Source organism: Hydractinia symbiolongicarpus, chromosome 12, assembly GCF_029227915.1.
Source record: "Hydractinia symbiolongicarpus strain clone_291-10 chromosome 12, HSymV2.1, whole genome shotgun sequence".
Taxonomy (NCBI): Eukaryota; Metazoa; Cnidaria; class Hydrozoa; order Anthoathecata; family Hydractiniidae; genus Hydractinia; species Hydractinia symbiolongicarpus.
This window is the reverse complement of record NC_079886.1, coordinates 10,905,468-10,922,596: the sequence shown is the minus strand read 5'-3', so window position 1 is coordinate 10,922,596 and position 17,129 is coordinate 10,905,468. Positions and strand designations below refer to the sequence as shown.

Below are 17,129 nucleotides of genomic sequence, written 5' to 3'. Positions count from 1 at the left end.
CCTGACCAAAGAGTATTTTTAGACATAAGGGTATTCAATGCCTACGCTCAGAGGTACAGGAATATGGAAATAAGCAGAACCTTCCAGAAAAACGAAACGGAAAAGAAGAAGCAGTATAACGAGCGCGTACTTCAAGTGGAGAATGGTTCCTTTACACCTCTTGTATTCGCGACAAATGGTGCGATGGGCGATGAGTGCAAAGCCTTTTTTAAACGCTTAGTCGATATGATTGCTGAAAAACGGTCCATTCCGGTATCTTTAGCGACGAATGTCATACGAACAAAGATATGTTTCTCGTTGCTACGGTCGACAATTCGATGTGTTCGGGGTTCTAGATCGACGCTAGATAGGGATATTAATCTCAATGACTTTGCGTTGGCGAATAGAGCTTCAATTTACGATTGCATCTAAATGTACTGTTAAATCAATATTAGTTATATGTCGTTTCGTATTGTAATGTCACCCTTTCAATGTTCAAAGTGTTATCTTTCCATGTATAATGTCTTTAGTCATTTGTGTTTTATATTGTAAATTCTAGGTTGGTTTATGTTAATATATTATTAATTGGTTTATTATAAAAAATTTTTTGTCTATTTTGCTCGATCGAACGTTTGGATCAAAACATGTTATAAAATATGGCGCACTGAGCTGCGAGAAAAGTTAACGTGTTTTAACAGGAAGAAAAGTTTATCAGACTTTCATGCTAAAATATAACTTGTTTAAACTTGTTCATTTATCTTATTATATATATACTTTCTTATAAATGTAAATTAGGCAAAAGAGGTACATTTTCCTAACTATTAATTAGTGATAACACTAAGGCTTTTTTGTTTTCAGATTATTTTGTCTTAAAATGAAAGGTAACCTTTAAGTTTTCCCCAACCTCTTCCCAGGGATTGGCTGTGGTAACATTTTTATTGAGGCATTGTCATCCCTCATTTACAAAATAATCTTGTAAAGTATGACAAAAAGTTTACACCCAAAGCATAGGTGTAAACTTTTCTTACCAATATAGCGTATGATCCGCAAACTCTGTGAATCTGATAAACTCCATGAAACTGCTTTCGAAGCCTACAACAACTTACCAGAGCTCTGTCTGTCATTTTTAATGAATGAATTCGAATCAGGGGGTTTGATACTACCAATTAATCATTTTAGGGGTGTCGGAACTCGCGCATGACAAAAATTTGACGGTAAGGCCACCTATGTTGTGTTTGCGTCCTGAGGACCCCGCAAAAATGACTCAGTCAGGCGGTCTGGCGTAATTTTTCCCAGGATTTTCAGATTGGAGCAAGCAAATTCGTTTCCAGGGCCAAGACAGTATAGGGCCACTCGACATCGTTTGTAGAACATTTTTGATGCCTGTAAACTGTAAGTAGCCACAGGAGTGCAGTAAAGGAATTAATTTTTACCGAAATTATTTTTCGCAACTTTTTGTCAATTTTGCATAAATTAGTTCTGGCGAAAAATTTTTTTTGAAGAATATCTCGCGAAATTTTTTCCCGGTCTTTTTCCCACTTACTGACTCGGGTTTTTATTACCAAAAGTGAGTCGGTCTGAGGACGCAAACACAACATATTTTTGATGACGGCTCAAGTTCAGTCAGCTATGCACCTTTTTGTGATCTTAAAGTCATGCGTGACGGTGGTCATTTTGTCTATATATTGTTATGTCAGTTAATTTATTATAATTATGGTTATGTTATACTTTATACCATGATTTGAGAATGTTTTCTAACGAATATTTTTTTAAAAATATTTTTGCTAGTTATCAGAAAGCAAAAAAACATGTTTTTCAAATTTTACGGAGTTGAAGGAACCATCACGACTTTATTGGATGATAGTACATGTTGGGTCGGCTTATTTGTCCACTAATAAACAATGAGTTGCGAATGTTTACAAAGTTCCGTATAACCGCACACATCCTGACAGGCAAGAAAAGAAGGACCACATAGCCAAATTGAATCTTTATGCTAATTTATAGATTTTCAGAAATATAAGGTTAAAATGAATTGGAATTGATTTTTCTCAACTATTATTTTCTCTGTTTGAGACATTACCAATTTTGTGTCAGTTTTTTTTACACTAAATTTTTTCAATCGTTGCAGTCTGTTGATTTTTTTTTGCCTGTGCACATGCATGCGCATGTCCATTGTTCTCAATGCAAAATCAAAACATTACATTACGCCGCAACTTATCTATAATAAGTATATAGATGACTTTCAATGTTTACTTTTTTGGGGATTCTTACACATGCGCTGAAAAATTATAAACAACACGCGTCACGATGAAAGTCATCTATATTTACGATAGTTTCAAGGCAATTAAAGAATTCTATAAATTTCGAAAAAAATTGTCATATGTGAAGAAAAAAATAACCTCAGCAAAATTTGTGCCAACATGAATTTAGTTTTTTTTCAAATCACCTTGGCATTCACCTCGCTGTGCCGACGTGAATTATAAAGGCTGCAATCCTCTTTTGTTCGGTTTCCCTTTAGCTTTCCCTTTGCAACAAGGAATTCCTGCAAATGTTTTTTTTAATCTACTTCAGCATGTGTTGCTGATCTGTATGTTTTCACAGATGCAACAAAAATACTTTTTTGACAATCATTTATTGCTGATGCTACTTTCAGGGGCGTAAATAACGTGTTTATAAAAACAATCAAAAATTCAAATTATTTATTTAAAAATAAAGTAGATTGCACTATGGTGAGAGAGGAAGATTTACCAATTGATATATATTATAACAAGCTTCAAGGTAGTTTATTATTATTATTATTATTATTTTAAAACTTTGTAGATTTTCTAAATTGTGCATTCCATAAATTGTATCATGCAAATTCTAGGTATATGTATAAACGATAAACACTGATTAGAACTAAGATTATAGCTTGAACGTTTTCTTATTATGAAAAAAATTGTGTGACCAACTTCTTGTAAGTTAGCATGGAAAGAAGTCTTAGTGTGATACTTACGAATTGAGCTAGCAACTACCATTTAGATTGGTTAATTGATAGACGCCACTGCAACACAAAATGGCAAGATCAGGCTTCTTCCATCCGGGAGAAAATAAATACAGCAATACAAGATATGCCCCCTAACGAAGAAATCACTCACCTGCTTTCTGGAACCTGTAAGTTTTATATGTTTCCATTGATTTCAAGCCATAAAATTTGTAGTAAATATTATGCAGCCATTTTTAAAATGTTGTTTCACAAAGTTGTTTACAGTTATGTTGATAGACTCAGTATGTATTTTAAGTGAAAGGAACTCAATTTTGCTCTTATATAAAGAACATTGCCTCTAGATATCAATTATTTTCATTGTAAAAGAATAATTGAGTTACTAAAAGACTGTGGGGAGGGGAGTACAAATTTCTTTGGACAGTACTCATCAAAAAGAATGAAGGTAAAACTTTTTCCTGTCTAAAAGTGTATTTAATAATTATTTTACATGATAAAATTACCATGATTTGATTACTTTTTGTCCAGGATTGGCAAGAGATTATTCAGCTGTATGTTCAAGATAATGTGTACTTAGGTATTGTGAAATTTTTTACATCGATATTACCTAACTAAGGATCTCATGTTGATGTTGATTATACCAGTGTTTTTTTATTAAGCTGAAGCTGCACACATGCTGATGAGAAATGTAAATTTCGAAATACCAGCTTTAAAACGACAAATTGGTAAATCCCAGCAAACACAAAGGGTAATTAATAACTCATATATCTGATATTTTTTTAATTTTTAAAGACTCACTAAATCATTTGTGTGAATTGAAAAGATTCTCTTAGGTTGATCACTTTTTCTTGTATGCTATTTGGAAATCTGTTTTAGTTTTTGTTTAAGTTTTTATGGTATATACCATTTTAATAATGACTTATACCAAACTGTAAGTTATATGGCTCTATAAAAAAACCCAATCAAATCATCAAAATTTTACATACTTACAGGTGTTTTGTGTCCATCAGGTTATAATGCTAAATACTTAAGTCATACTAAAAATATTTTGGTTAGAGAAAATATGTTTTCAAAACCCAACAATTTGTCCCGAAAGAGGCTGTTATACACAGCTTTGTTTGCTAGTTTTTTTAAAGTAATTAACAGAGACATTACAATTTTTTTTGTAGGAATGTGTTAGAAAAGAAAATGATTGCAAAGCGAACTCTTTGCTTTTCAAAGACAAATACCTGCATGTCTGTAAGCAAATGGGGATCACAGTAAGTTTTTTTTTGTGAGAAATGCACACAAATTTTATGATTCTGGCTAAATGCAGGTTTCAGTTCAGTTGTTTTGATGTTCCGTTTTAAAAAAAATTAATGCACTCATACTTTTAAGCAAGTGTTTTGAAAAATTAAACCACTTGTAACTATTTTCACCTTACTCTATGTTCTGAATTTCTTATGTTCAAAAAAGCAAATATTTGTTCGATACACTTCATTTTTCAATTCATTTAACAAAAAGAAATGAATATTTTACATAGTTCTGGGATAGCTCATGACAAGATTTATTGATTCTTTATTTTAGGGTGATAACCCTCGGAAAGAATTGGTGCAGTTAGTGGATAAACTTCCAGAAATTTTCATGGAAATTGCGGAGAAAGTAAAAAGTTTAGATGAAGTGATAACATATTATCGTTCATTTGTCAAATTTGTTGTCCACAAGTATGTATTTTCAGAACTACTAATGTAAGAGTGAAGCCATGTAAACAAACACTAAAATGTGGGATAATTGAGACAGGGCAAGAAAATAATAATGAAATGGTATATTGTTGAAAATTTCATTTAAGCAACTATTTTTTCCAGTGGAAACCAACTTTACACCGATTTTGCGGGAAATCTTACTGCATTTTAAAATGCACCTTGTCTTTTAGTAAAACCACAGAAATAAATGATATTACACCGCTGCTGAAATTTGTAATAGACAGTGGTAATGCGACAGTGTATCAGTGGAAAACAGGAGAAGTTCCTTCTAAAGTGGAAGAAAATATTCAGAAGGTTGATTTAGAAGCTATGGCACAAATATCTGATCAAGATGTCACTGCTGACCAAGAAGATGTAATTGAGATTTCTGTTTTTTGTTGATTTCTTTCCAATTATGCATGTAACATAATTTTAGGACTCTTATTAAACTTTTATCACCTGACTCATACAAAAATGTGGTTATAACGAGTATATCCGATGATTTGATTGGTTTAAGGCTTATGTATGGAACAATAGTAACCAATTTGGAAACCATTTTTAAAATGGTACCATAAAAACGGAAAGAAGTAAAAAACAGATTTCCATCACTAAGAAAATTATAAAATTCTTTCCCCTAAAATTATATTTTTGCTTTAGTTCACATAAACAAATATTCGAATTTATTTTGTGAACTTGCAAAAGTTTAAAATCGAACAATCTTAAATTCCAATATTAGCAAAAACAAACTTGTGTTTTTTCTTCCTTTGACGACTTATGTTGAGTTTGGGTTGGGTTTCAAATTTTTGTTTAAATCAGAAAAATTATTTTCCAAATGGATACAGTCATTAGTAAAACGGATACGAACCAGTTTAAATTCTGCACTCTAAAATACAAAGCCCTTGTTCAAGAGACCAAACTTGGTCTATAATTCTGACCTTGTGCTCTGAATTTCACAGTACAATATCAAAACCGGTCAGTACCTGGTTGGTATTTTCCAAAGGAGCATTTTTAAGAATGTGCTTTTGCATAATGAATATTTATACTCATAGATTGACTGGGGAGCAGACGATGGTGCGATTGATTATGGAGATGCTGACATAGATTATGGAGAAATTGACTATGGAGATCTAGGAGAAAATGATGGAGATAATATCGACATATCAATATCAGCCATAACCATTGAAGATGCTGGCCTGGGTAAAAATATTTTTTGTGTATAAATATGTTATAGTAAGAGTTGTAAATAAGGTCTAAATACTCTGATATGATCGACGGGGGGTAAGATCAAAACATAATAGTTTTATTTTCTTTGTATTTATGTATATGAAATGGTGTATTCATATTCTATTGATTCCTTCTTTCAGAGAATCCAGAAGGCGGAGTGGCAACCGGGGAAGAAGCACGGTCTGTTTTAGAAAACACAGCAACGAGGAATGTTTTTATTGACGAGCTGATGGAGGTGGGTGAAATGTGCCTCAGCACGGTCAAATTTGATGTGTTTAAATTATAACTTTATCAGAAAGTTTCGCAATGAGAAACTTTCACTATTTTTCTAAATCCACCTTAATCTGTTTGCATTTAAAATTTTCAATTTCCTTAGTTACGCCCAAGAGCGTCAAAATAAATTCCCGGGAAATTTCTAAATTCGATTGATTCGCGAGAATTATTTTTTGGGGAAAAAATCTATAAAATATCGCGAATATTGCGACAAAAACTTCTATGGATTCGTATAAAAGGAGTAGAGATGAAAAACAGATTTAAATCTACTGAAAGAGTGGATTTCTTCTTTTTCAATTCTCGATTGTAATAATAATGTTTATTTCTATTCAAGTATCACAAGTAATAAGCATATAAAATTATTCCGGACATCCCTAATCTTATTAATATTCGTATTCTGTCTGTCTGTCCCCCCCCTCCCCCACAAAAAAGTGCACACGAAATAGCGTGGAATTTAAAGGACGGGCGGCCCCGTTGGTTTTTAATTAACAACTAATTTCACTTATTTTTAAAATTCTGTTTGAAGGCTATATTAGTATTTTAAAGCAACTTAAGATGGCCAAACAGAAAATAAATAAATAAAAGTCGTGTCAACATTTTCTCCTATTTTTATTAAAAGGTGGAAGCATTTTTAGAGCAACGAATAATTGAAATGAGCTCCGAAGCGGATATGATTACTGTGAATCAGGTAAAGATTTAGTGTATGTCTTTACGTAAGACGGGAAAAATGTAGAGGGCGCGACTGTATACATGAAGGGCTAGCGATGTATTTGCTGTGTTACTTTTAAAATGATTTCTTCAAATATTTGTTTTTTGTTAGGTTATATTTTTCAACTCAGGCGACTAAAGTTTTAATGGAAGAAGAAAATATAGCGTTAATTTATTTTTGAATATTTTTGTCTGAATACTGTACATACTTTCCCATACATTTCACTGTATATATCTTTCACTCATCATTCTGGGAACAGTGCCGTCACTACTATGAATTATTAGAAATGATTTTTGTTTTCAGCTACAATCAGCTCCTGAAATTATACAATACCAAAATAAACAGAAGTTGCAAAGTATGTTGGGTAAAGTGTCTTCTTTTATACGAGAACTGACAACTATGAAAATGCAGAATCTTTATCTTATCCAAAACTCACCGAGGTATGCTTTTGTATCATGCGTACGAATATTTGTGCGGGCCTGATGCGCAAACAATTGGTTGCGCGATAATAACAACTTTTTGCGCATTGGGCTGCGCGAATATTTGATGTCCGTGGAATATTTCTTTCTAGAAGGTGCGCGAATATTTGATGTACGTGGAATATTTCTTTCTAGAAGGTGCGCGAAAATTAAATTGAGTAAATTTTAAATAAGCGAAAAACGAGATTGACAATATCATGATAGTTTTTCCACACAAGATAATAAAAAAAATATTTATTTTGAGTTCTACATAAACAAATCAAGGTGTGTATTAATAACTTTGAAAAACCAAAAGCTCGGGGATGGTTTCGTTTGGATTGATTTAAAGAACCTGGAAAGTTTCTAGAATTCGTGAAAAGTCTTTAAATGGTAATCATATCCAATCCATAACTGCTAGCTTTGATATTTCTTTTTGTCGACACAACGGTAGGTTATATGGGCATCACCATTTTAACATGTCTGCGAAATAATTAGTGTTAGCTTTTGTTTTGAAAAAGTGTGTTAAACAGAAATAGCCAAATGAAAATTATTATAAACAAATGTAATAATAAGAATAAATAAGAGAGTTTGTACTTTAAATTATATAAAAAAAACATCAATAAAGTTTTAAAATCTTAACGATATGAAAAGATTTTGCGGCAAAGCACCGTCCATCTGAATGTAACACGTGTAAACGAAACTGACCAATCTGTTGTCATCGTTTAGATATGTGGATCGAATTGTGGAATCGTTAGAACAGAAATTAAAAATCTCGAAGAACTTGCTGCATCAGGTAGAAGCGTTGCAACAACGACACAAAAACGCTGTAGAACTTCAATTTGAGACGGAACCAAAACACGAAAATTTAGTGAAAAAGACCAAATTGTTGCAAAAACAGGTATGTGTTTTATTTTGATAATGCTTACATTTTAACGGTACTAAGCCCGCGAAATGATCTTTAAAATAGCATTTGCGAAAGTTAATATCTTATGAATTTATTTCATTTCATTGAAATCACTAAAGATATAACTGCAATGTAATTTCATTCCAATTCCAGTTATTCCTCCACCCTTCCCCTGGGTGGATTTCTTTTCAAGTACAGAATATTTAAATTCGTTTATTCTTTAACGACTTAATCTTAATCAGCTAGAAAAATCTTTCCGGTCAATGCTTCTCAGAAATTTGACAATCTGTTAACATTGTGTTAATTGCTTGTTTAAATTTTGTGATAGAAAGGCTGTGCATGCATGTCTTCGTCTGTTTTTAGATTGAAGAAGAAATATCGCGACGATATAAAAATCGGAAGGTGAATGTTATGGGTGAAATCAACACAATATAAATAAATTTTTACAGTTATTTAATTTAAGAGAATATTTCACTATCAAATTTTATGTCTTCTAAACCATACGGAGAGATTTTTTATCCGTGACATGGTGATGAAATGGAATATTGCTTGATGGGTATTACCGCGGGAATACGTTTTTCTTAAACAAATTAAAATTTTCAATTTTACAAATATTCAATGGTAGCTCGTTGTATAGTGTAACACCATTGAAAAGAAACAAATGGGAGATATTTGGAGAGGCTTAAGGGGATGACCTTTCAGTGCAGAACATCGTTATTGATGCTTAAGGGTCCTCGTTCAGGGTTAAATTTCCAGATATCTTTGTCGACTATGAATTCCATTCTGGCACTAGCGGTCTAGTGAAGTAGTGGAACAGCCACCCTTACAGTCTCTGGTCCACTCAACTTAATTTTGCTACCTACTGTGCAACATCTGCTTGTGGCATTTCCATGCAGCATCTTACCTCCGAGTTGCCTATGGTTCGTGCCATATATCGATTTCACGCCTATTTCCAAATCCGTAAAATTCTATCGGAGCTTGACATTTCTCTACCGGGCTCAGTTAGATTTCGACGTCTAAACAACCCCTTCAACAAACAAAAACTCCAGCAACTGGCTCGCGAGTTTGGAGTACCCGGCGGTGAGCAGGAGTGGAGGAAGGAAACCATCTTCAGTAGTTGGCAACTTTATCGCAAAGATTATCCTGGTTCAGGCCCCAGCTATCTTGACGAGGACTCGTGGAGTCGCTGGATCATTGAAAAATCCCGGGGCCTCACACGTATTGGTATTGAACGGTTATCCCAAAGCGTGCTCTTCTATGCCTACCTAATTCTCGAAAGCCAGGCAAATGCAAGATCTGGAGTCATTGGCAGCGCAATTGATGCTCACCGCCTGTACCTGACGACATTTGAGGACCTGCTAATTAGACCTAGCGACACGGGTAAGGAAATTGCCGAATTTCAAAATGTGCTGAAATATGCGCGGTCCAAGGTAGATTTTAGTGTTGCTCATGGCGTCTATATGATTCCCAGTGACATGAGCCTTCATATTGGAAATGTTGTGAATTTCACGAACAAAATTCTCATCAGCAGGGAGTATTTCTCTATCGGTGTTAACCCGAAGATTAACGCGACTACCCCCTTGGAAAGGCTAGGGAGTCGACTAAACATCAAGCACCAAGGCAAGATATTCTAGGGAAGGATACCACCCTACCCCTTGGAAAGGGTGGGGTGCGTTTGCCACACCCCCTTGAGAGAGGTAAGCATGATGACAACAAAGCTACCTTGATTACAATGGGGGTAGGGCTAATCATTGCCTACATCTGGCTCAAAAAATAGGTCTAATCTGTTGATCAACAAATTAGACTCGATCTTCGCGATCTACGATTTCCCCCTCTTTCCAACGTAGGCCACAACAAAAGCGACGGCAGCAGCGATTGTCATGTAGAGGTGTTTGGCTGCGTATTCGACAATTTTTGCTGCCACTCTAAAAAAAAACGAGACAACCGTGCCAATAATCCCCGGTAGCGCCACACCTGCCTTACCTGCCAGGTATTTCAAAAAATTTCCAAGCCTTTCCAGCTCTTTTTGCAAAAAGCCCTTCCCTGCGGCATTTCCGCCTGCGCCTGTTGCGGAACCGCCACCTGTAACTACGAGTACGATGATGGAAATCAGTAGACCAACAGCCGAGACGATGCTTGCTATAGCAATCCCTTACTCCTTGAACAAGATTCTATGCTTTTCAACCAGAGACTTATCGCCTTCTGTGATTTTCATCAGCGTTTCCTTAATTGCTTTCAGTTGGCTCTGAGTGTCGGGTGATAGTAAACCGTGTGCTTCTCGTACTGCTTCCTTTTGATCTTGGAGTCGTTCTAGATTTTCCCTAGCCTTGGCAATGTCATCGTTCCAGATAGTTTGCTGTTCCTCAGATAGAGTCGCAGACTGTGATAGCACTCCAGGTGTAGCTTTCTTCATCTCAAGCCTTTTCACCTCGGCTTCTGCTTTGGCGATCTCGCTGTCGTAGAAGATCATCTTGCTTTTCAAGTGCTTCAGGCTTCAGGTTACCCCTTAGCGTTTGAAGCTCAACGTTGAGCCCTCTTCTTTCACGCTTTGTGAAGGGTTCGCTGCCGCCCAGGAGAGTCTCTTCCATAAGGCTCTCCGTTTCATCAAGGACGTTCTCGAGCAGCGGCATCATTTCGATATCATCGGCCTTTTCTTCAACGTGAACAATCTCGTTAAGGAGTTTCTGAGCCATCGCTTTACTGCCTTTGTTTGGTGTAGTATATTCGGTAAACCCATGGCTCGGAAGGGATTTATACCTAACCTCCTCTGTATCTCGGCAACTCTCCTCAATTCACCATTCCTTTTCGTGATCTCTATGCCATCAAAAAGAAGCTGGTTTCCTCATGCCTCAAACTCGTTGTAATATCTCGCGATTGGCTGCCCCAGCTCCTCACCAAGGTGTTCGTAAAGATCGTCGACCTTTGATTTTAGTAGGTCTTCCCTCTGCCTTGTTGTTGCATCTTGTTGACCCTGCTCTTCTGGCGTTAAATTGGCATCAGGCTGGACGGGCCGCGTTAGCCTTCGCTCCTCAGGCCTACTGAAAGATCCATCCTCCTCTGGAATGTTTTCCTCTGGTGTAAAGTCGTCTCCTTCGTATATTGGATTAATCGGCATTGCATTTATTTGAAACAAAAATCAGCTAATAATAAAGCATGAGTAATATGTTCGGAACTAAGCTCAATCCCTAAGCGGAGATTAAAGCGATGCTGGCAATGAAAGGAAAGAACCAACTGACGAGAGACTTGCCGTTCTACCAGGCAGAGCTTTACGACAGGTTGCAGTTTGTCCTACATTTTGCATCGTATGGTGACGTTATCAAAGATAGAGGCACAGCAGCTGTTGGAAATACCGCGGCTAAAGCACCGGATGCCGCGTACAAGATCACTAATATCGCACTTTGACAAGGTCAACCACGAGGGTCTCGCTAGCGCTATGTTGTCGCGGTACAGCCGTCTCGCGCTACCCTTTGAAAGAGTACTGCAAAGTAAGGTTGTCACCATGAAAAAGGCTGATACCAGCTACAATGTGCAAATCGACACCCCTGCAAAAAGTTTGAAATGCGTTTTACTGCTCTTTGTATACCCTGGAAAAGTGAAAGCGTACTCGAGCGCTAACGAGGTGTTTTATAACCCAAAGATCAAAAAAATCTCGATCACTGTCGAGGGGGAGCCTAATGAGCTCTACTCACACGCGATGCTCCCAAAAGATCACCTCGAGCAGATCGTAAACTTATTCGGCAGTCACGATTGTATGGTGACGATTGGGCAGTTCTTCACGGAAAGATACGCTCTGTTTGTTGATTTTCGAGCATCACCTGACCACAACCTGCACGGTTCTGGAAGGCCATTACAGAGATTGTCAGACGGTATAACGTTGCATATGACAAAGAAAGCCGATGGAACTGGGGATATCCGCTGTTATGTGTATTTGCTGCAGGACGCCCAATTGAACATTCTGGATGTTAGATTTCAGTGTGGAGTACTAAAAAAGTCGCAGATCGCCTTGCGACTCAGCGTCAGCACACGCAGTAGCACTTCGCTAGCAGCACACGCAGTAGCAACGCGGAACATGGTTCAAGTAAATGGCAACTATCGGTGTTCTTTTAGCAGGTGAGGGGATTACTGCATTAGTATTTTCTGGATCAAACTTTCTATTCAGTAAGCTGTCAGGCCATGGTAAAGAAGAACGGAAACGGCACGATAAAGCGAATGAACAACTTCAAGCAGCTCAGCAACAGTGGGTGAGGGATCGGCAGGCAAAGATCGATTGGTATAACCATCAACGAGAGCTGAAAAGGCAAGCTGGAGAGAGCTTGAAGGAGCTCGGTGAAGGCATGAGGGAGTACTATATCGCAACAATCGAAAAAGCTCCAAAACTATCCGATTTTTACACACCTTCCAAGCAACAACAAGACGGAGAGGTGACGTTTATTGTTGGATCCTTAGCCCCTCTCGGGTTTGCAGCGTACAAGTACATGTAAAGTTGGAACTGTGTGGCAAAGCGCGTAGCTCTGCGTTGCTCAAGATCGCGATAGAACGTTTTTGACATCTAATAAAGATGTCAAAAGGAGTAACACATATCCCTACAGAGAAGGAGGCGGAAAAACTAAGTAAAATTTACTACAATCCAGAGTATCTCTGGGTTGCGCGAAAAGCCGTTAAATTGCTCGCTGAGCAGAGCGGACTATCCAAAAGGAAGGTCACTCACTGGCTGTCTCGACAACTCCTGTGGCTCCGACATATTCGAGGGCAAAAACACATCAACTATCCCCATTTTACAATCACGGAACCAAACAAGATGCACCCAGTTTGACATCTTGTACATGACAAAGTCTACGGCAACGTGTACAAATACATTCTCACAGGCATCGATGTAGCTTCGAGATACAAGGTGGCGATGATCGAGGACATTTATAAAGCGGGACCTCTCCGCTATCCGAAGATTTTTCAGTGCGACAACGGGTCAGAGTTCAAGTCAGACGTGACGAAGCTGTTAGAAAGCAAAGGGGTCGTGATTAAGCGGGCAACCACCAAGTACCACCATACTTTCACGGTCTTTGTCGTGTCACATAACAAGGTGCTTGCGGAGAGGCTCTTCAAACCTCAGGATGCACAAGAGTTGGTTTCTGACGAGACTAGTAGCATCTGGGTGAAAAACTTTACACTATCGTCAAAAATTTAAACAACACCAAGACTGCCATGATCGGTATAAAACCTTTGAAGATCCTCAAGAAAAGGCGAGGCACGAAAACCCACTACCTGAGGATGGTCTCTATCTCTATCTATTGCAGCCAGGAGAAGAGCATGGTGATGCGAGAAGACGTGCAACGGACGCCTGGTGGAACAAGAAACCGTATAGACTCGATCTTATAGTAGCGGGTAGCCGTCTGTTGTACTATCTTGATCGCCTAGCAGCTCCGCAGTAACGCCAAGGTGGATCGCCTAGCGGCTCTCCGGGAGCACCCGAAAGAAGCTTTGTGTCAGAGGAATTGATGCTGATTCCAGATGACGTTGAAGTACTTCAGAGCATGTCAAAGAGTGGTGAACGTGTAATGTGTCCCATGGGCTCGTGCCAATTTTGACCTTCCATAAGGGAGGGGTTTAGACCCCCTCCCCCTACAAGCGTGATCCGTGGCGTGGTTTCGACGCCTTGAAACATTTGGCGAATATCACCAACTGTTTTTTTGACTCACAAGAGTCACAAAAAGTCTGCATGCTTACGGCCTAGTCTTCTAGTGGTGAAACACCTAGATCGTACAAATCATCGCGAGTAAGGTTGATAAGCCTGAAGTGCTCCACGTTCCCTTCCTCTTCGAATCTATTGAATGCGTGTATACAATTAGGATTGTCTATTACTACAATCTCTTCGGAATTTGGAAAGTTGTCACTTAATCATCTCCTTTTGGTGGGAATAACACGTCTTTGAACACGCGCACAGTAGTACGGAAGATGGTGGTACTCGTCGTCGTCCTGCACGGTATGCTTCCGATGGATTATGATCACATTGTCTTTCCTTGGATCCCGCGCATGTAGTACAAACCTTTCTCGAAGCCTTGTATTTTCCTGGCTCTGTACTGCAAGTTGTCGATCTTTTTCCTCAAGATCGTCCTCCAGCACCATAAGTTGTCTATCCCTGTCATCAAGGTCATCTTCAAGGAGCGCCAGGACCGTATCTTTTTCTTCAATTAGCTCGCGCTGCTCCCTAACCTCATCTTGTAATTTTTCGACGCCTTTTCTCGCAAGCCATCTGGTAAGCTGTGCTGCCTTCGGTTTTCTAGAACGATGCACAATCTCTAAAGCACCGTCGAATGTGACGAAGGCATCGTGCCAATTTTGACCTTCCTTGAGGGGTACGGCTGCCGCATCCCCTATGATACCACGACGAGGTGTGGTTTCCAAGTCTCTGTATGTTGCTTTTATATCACCTATCCCTAAGAATCTCCCGAGATCAGCACTCTTGAAATGAGGTTGCGAGTGCTCATCGAATAAAGTCTCGATGGCTCCAGCAGATGCTCCTGGAACTGTGTTCCCCATTGCTGTTGACCTGCTAGGCGAAACGGCGTTAAACAGAGTAAGTTGAGAAGACATCTTTATTGGAGCAAAATGGTCCAACTACGACTTTTGTATAGACGAATCTATACAAAACACACCTCAGGGGAAGGTGTAAACGCCAGGTTTTGTCAGTAAAACATGTTTTGGTTGGAATGCCTAATACGACGATAAATTTTGTTAATGATGTGAAAAATGGAGAAGTTGGGGGCATCAGGGTTATATCGTATAAAGGTGCATCGCAAGGCTTGCTCGATATGTTTTTGTGTCTTTACCTCATAACCTATATCTCTATCAGCATGTCCAAATTCATTACATTTGATAGCTAATCTGTACTTTGGGAAGTACAAGTCGATCCTATATCCATCCACAATGAATTGATGTCTCATATCTTCACAAACACACAAAGCTTCTTTTGGGTGCTCCCGGAGAGCCGCTAGGCGATCCACCTTGGTGTTACTGTGGAGCCGCTAGGCGATCAAGATAGTACAACAGACGGCTACCCGCTACTATACGATCGAGTCTATACGGTGTCTTGCTCCACCAGGCGTCCGTTGCACGTTTTCTCGCATCACCATGCTCTTCTCCTGGCTGCAATAGATAGAGATAGAGACCATCCTCAGGTGATGGAATTTCGTGCTTCGCCTTTTCTTCAGGATCGCCTTTCGTAAGTGGGACTTCATCTAGCTTGATCGCCTTCGAAGGTTTCATACCGATCATGGCAGTCTTGGTGTTGTTTAAATTTTTGTCGATAGTGTAAAGCTTTTTCACCCAGATGCTACTAGTCTCGTCAGAGACCAACTCTTGTGCATCAACGACGACAATTTTCCTATTCATTCGAAGAGCTGATCCTTGGGGTCTATCAGAAAGACATATTCATATTTCCATAGCGAAGATCTTTCAAGGTATGTGCTATTCCACTGTATGGTAGGGCATAGTATCACTTTGTTGTAGTAGTGTCGCTTATAATCGTTCTCAAGCAAGTCCAGGACACGCTGGGTTTTCCCGCAGCTTGTCGGCCCAGTAAAGTTTGCCATGTGTGGATCTTTGACAATGTCTATCATTTCATTCAAAGCCGTGTTTGTCCTCCACGACAAACACGGCTTTTTCGCTGGACAGTTATTTCGGAGGCATTAGGGAACGTTTATACCAGCCTTGTTTGCGCAACACGGCCTTCGTTCTTCTTCTTGGTTAGAACTGGATTAGTAGACTCGTCACTCATTTCTTTTAACTCTTTTCTTCTCGACCATCGTTTTCCTTTTTCGTGAGCTGAGTGGTGTGATTCACGGTGTGTGCAGCGACTAACAGTGGAGCTAGAAATTTCCCGAAGGCGAAATACACAAGGATCCCCAAATCGGCCATGGAGTCCTTGATGATTGGGTCTTCCTCGATATCCTTTCTCAGACCCTCAGCACTATCGAGTTGAACAACGTTCCCTACAGCCTTCGCGTACATGCTAATGGCGTGCGAGGAGAGTGCCTTGGCGGTCTTTCCACCTTTCTCGTGGATCTTACGTTGAACGAATTCCGTATACGCTTTCTCGACTGCCTTGTTTGGCGTCTTGTCGATAGGTTTTTCGCGATGTTCAAAAGCTTCTGCTGGTGTATCTACTTCATCAAATATTTCTGAGATTGCAGACATCTTTATTAGAAGCTTTCTATACCTCAAAAAGCAGAGCACGATCAAGACGTACGGAAGAATTATTCCAAAACATATTTCGCTCAGAATGTTTATTCTTCAAAACAAAACCCTCGTAAGGGAACCCTCTGGGCGTTTGAGCCCAGAGGGTTTTTGATTCTGCGAGTATCCCACTCAGAGCCTTTTGTTTTCCATCTCCGAGATATTTTTCAGTGCTGTCCTGCTTTGCAGGCTTAGCGCACTTGCTCTTGATACTCTATACAGAATGTCGTGCCGTACTACGCATTATTGAACACACCTTTTTAAGTGTAAACTTTCAGAGGCCGTTCCTGCACATTGACATTTTTTATTAACCGGCATTTGGCACAATTATTCCCGACTGGCACAGTGTGTGGTAGAAACCGGGGCGATACAGCCGCCTACAGGTAAGGCATGGTCTTGCCCGCACATCCGTACCCTTCAGCCAAGTCTAAGCCTGCTACCACAAGTTTACTATATATCGAGCTTCGTATATAGCTATTCAGTATCACCTTGAGTATTACCTGTGTGAAAATAACCGGTTAGCTCATTTACGCATCATACAGAAAACCTCTTGATTATTCAAAAATGTTTATCAATTCTGAATAGATGAGGCAAATGAGTTTGATCTTGTTGCTACCGCTTCATACTGATGAGGCGTGACTCAAAGTTG

General features: G+C 38.9%; 1 protein-coding gene across 1 annotated transcript; it reads left to right on the top strand.

The window, feature by feature from the left end:
• The first annotated feature begins 2,608 nt into the window (after positions 1–2,608).
• On the top strand, positions 2,609–8,733 carry LOC130621677 (CDK5 regulatory subunit-associated protein 3-like). The gene is made up of 14 exons (XM_057437007.1): positions 2,609–2,757; positions 3,001–3,132; positions 3,307–3,407; positions 3,491–3,539; positions 3,622–3,710; positions 4,132–4,221; positions 4,529–4,665; positions 4,875–5,058; positions 5,733–5,880; positions 6,048–6,142; positions 6,800–6,868; positions 7,193–7,329; positions 8,074–8,245; positions 8,615–8,733. The coding sequence occupies exons 1-14, from the start codon at positions 2,706–2,708 to the stop codon at positions 8,684–8,686; spliced, it is 1,527 nt and encodes a 508-aa protein (XP_057292990.1). The 5' UTR covers positions 2,609–2,705; the 3' UTR covers positions 8,687–8,733.
• The last annotated feature ends 8,396 nt before the right edge of the window (positions 8,734–17,129 follow it).